The 2208-nt window shown below is 48.5% G+C and overlaps 1 protein-coding gene across 1 annotated transcript; it reads left to right on the top strand.

The window, feature by feature from the left end:
* Positions 1-1658: 1658 nt before the first annotated feature.
* Pmar_PMAR004760 (hypothetical protein) lies at positions 1659-2081 on the top strand (the record flags this gene model as incomplete). Its single annotated transcript, XM_002770873.1, has 1 exon — positions 1659-2081. A coding segment is annotated over one exon (423 nt), but the record flags the coding sequence as incomplete, so codon positions are not given.
* Positions 2082-2208: the final 127 nt, after the last annotated feature.

Below are 2208 nucleotides of genomic sequence, written 5' to 3' on the forward strand. Positions count from 1 at the left end.
TCTTCAACCTTTTTCTCAATCTCTTTTTGTAAGCTGTTTGATGCCGAGCATTGGGTTCCCGACTCCGTTTTAGTGCCATTTTGTGTGAACAACAATTTTGCAGTCGGATCATTGCTCAAAAGTTATTCGGCCCATTTAGTTGTTATTGACGGGATAATCAGATCTCCATAGATTCTTGCCTAATTAAACGAGTGAGGACTGTACGCTCTTCAGAGGCAAGTCCCGAAGGTCTCACACTCTTCAGAGACAAGGTCGCTAATTTTAGTGACGTACATTACCTTGTAAACCAACGACCTAACTGTACAATATAATGAGAAGAATAAATGCTATAGACCGATTCAATCCTGGAAATACCATTAAGATAAGATTGAATTTCAATCCAAGCGAAAGTTTAACAAGTATACGAAGCACTGTTGGAGAGAAAAGTCAACCTCCAGACTCGGAGTTTGGAGTTTGAAACTCCAAAACGCGATCGAACAGACTCTTTCCGGAGCTTCGCTCCGATACAGCCGTCGAACGTACAGTTGTTTACAGTTCCTTGTGGTCGCCTGAGAGAGGGAGCTCACTACATCGTCAATCAGCTCGTTCAACAGACGAGATTTGCTGGGACTTCACCACACAAGAAGAGATCGCTGCTGAACTCGCTAGCGACTCGCTATAGTGCTCTCGGAGAGCAAAACTCACCTAACAGGACACAGCACTCCATGCCAGAGGCACCAACGTCGCTGATTGGGTTGCCCGAGTGCACTCGTCAATGACGACTGACCCAGTCTGACTGAGTCGAATGTGAGGTCGAACCTGGTCGAAAAATCCCGATTCTGAGTATTGCGTAAGATTGGGTTTTTGTCGGCGACAACAATTTGTCGTCGACGAGGTCGTATTATATGTACACGTGTAACAACGCTTAAATGCTCGGTCTCCCACTCCGCATGTGGCGGAGAGTAGACACTGGATAGTGCATTTCGATCTTGCGCGCGTGGCGCAGCACCACGAGACCCTACGCAGTGAACGGGATCGATGCTGGACTTTATGCTCTCAGATCCATCACGTCACGAAATGGTATTCTGAATATACGAGGTTATGTCAGCAGCGAGGTACACAATCGAGATCCACGGTCGCTCGCGAGTGCGAACGTGCTGTCTCCGTAGAGCGTGCAATAGCGCTTCCTAGTCTCACTCAAGTCGAAGTGGAGTTCACAGTGAACTGTTCACTGTATTAACCTGTACCAATGAGCATTAGCTTGTTCCTGCGCGCCACTGAGTGCATTCATGCAGTCCGCCCAGATAAAGGAATGTTTATACTCGAATCCTCAATTGTAACATACCAGGAACGAAAACGCACCGCGGCGGCAGTGTGAAGACAGTGTCATCCGCTCCAAGCCATGGAGTCCATGGAGCCAGTTCATATTCCTCGTCACTGCTCGTGAATTGTCTGCTTTCTCCACCAGTGCCTTCAAAAGGATCTGCTGTATCATATCTACGCTATACCCGTCATAGGCCCAATCGCTGTAGTAGCAATGATGAAGCGACCGTACCGCTAGAATGGAGCGGAACACGTTTTGGTTAGAGTGTCACAATCGTTGTATTCTCATCGACAAACTTTCAGATTGAGTCTTATTAGTGATGCCTTACACCTACGGCCTCCTCGTACTTGCCATTATGACCCAAGCGACCCTGGGACAATCTGAGGGATCTTTCCAGGTTACTGCGGACTACCCTGCGGGGTGTCATGGCGGGCCTGGTCCAGGGAGGGGAAGTGTTATAACCACTGTTATGGAGCCATCCTGCATTTACAGCAAGAAGGGCGTTACATCCGATGGTGTGTATAAGGAGGCTGCTGGGATCATCCTTAAGACCAACAGACCTGGGCATTTTGGCAGTATGCATGTGAATTTCACCGTGTTCACAACGCCTGACAACAAGAGTGGTACCCTGGTGGAAACTTATGGGTGGGCACACTTGAGCGTCGGTGATGAAACCAGGGACTTCTGGTGGAACCCTGCTCCGGGTGAGGATGCCTACGGCCCTGGGTCGCGTATCCATATCGCGACCATCGACTATGGTTATTTCCCTAAGTATAAGGTGAACATTTGGAACTCGTGGCATGCTCTAGAAGGTTCAGCGGATTGCCAAATGTTACACTTGATCTCAAATCAGAGAGCCTCCTCTAATGTACATAATCCTTCATTCTCCACCGGACAGCAGATCC

This window comes from Perkinsus marinus, assembly GCF_000006405.1.
Source record: "Perkinsus marinus ATCC 50983 genomic scaffold scf_1104296964242, whole genome shotgun sequence".
NCBI lineage: Eukaryota > Perkinsozoa > Perkinsida > Perkinsidae > Perkinsus > Perkinsus marinus.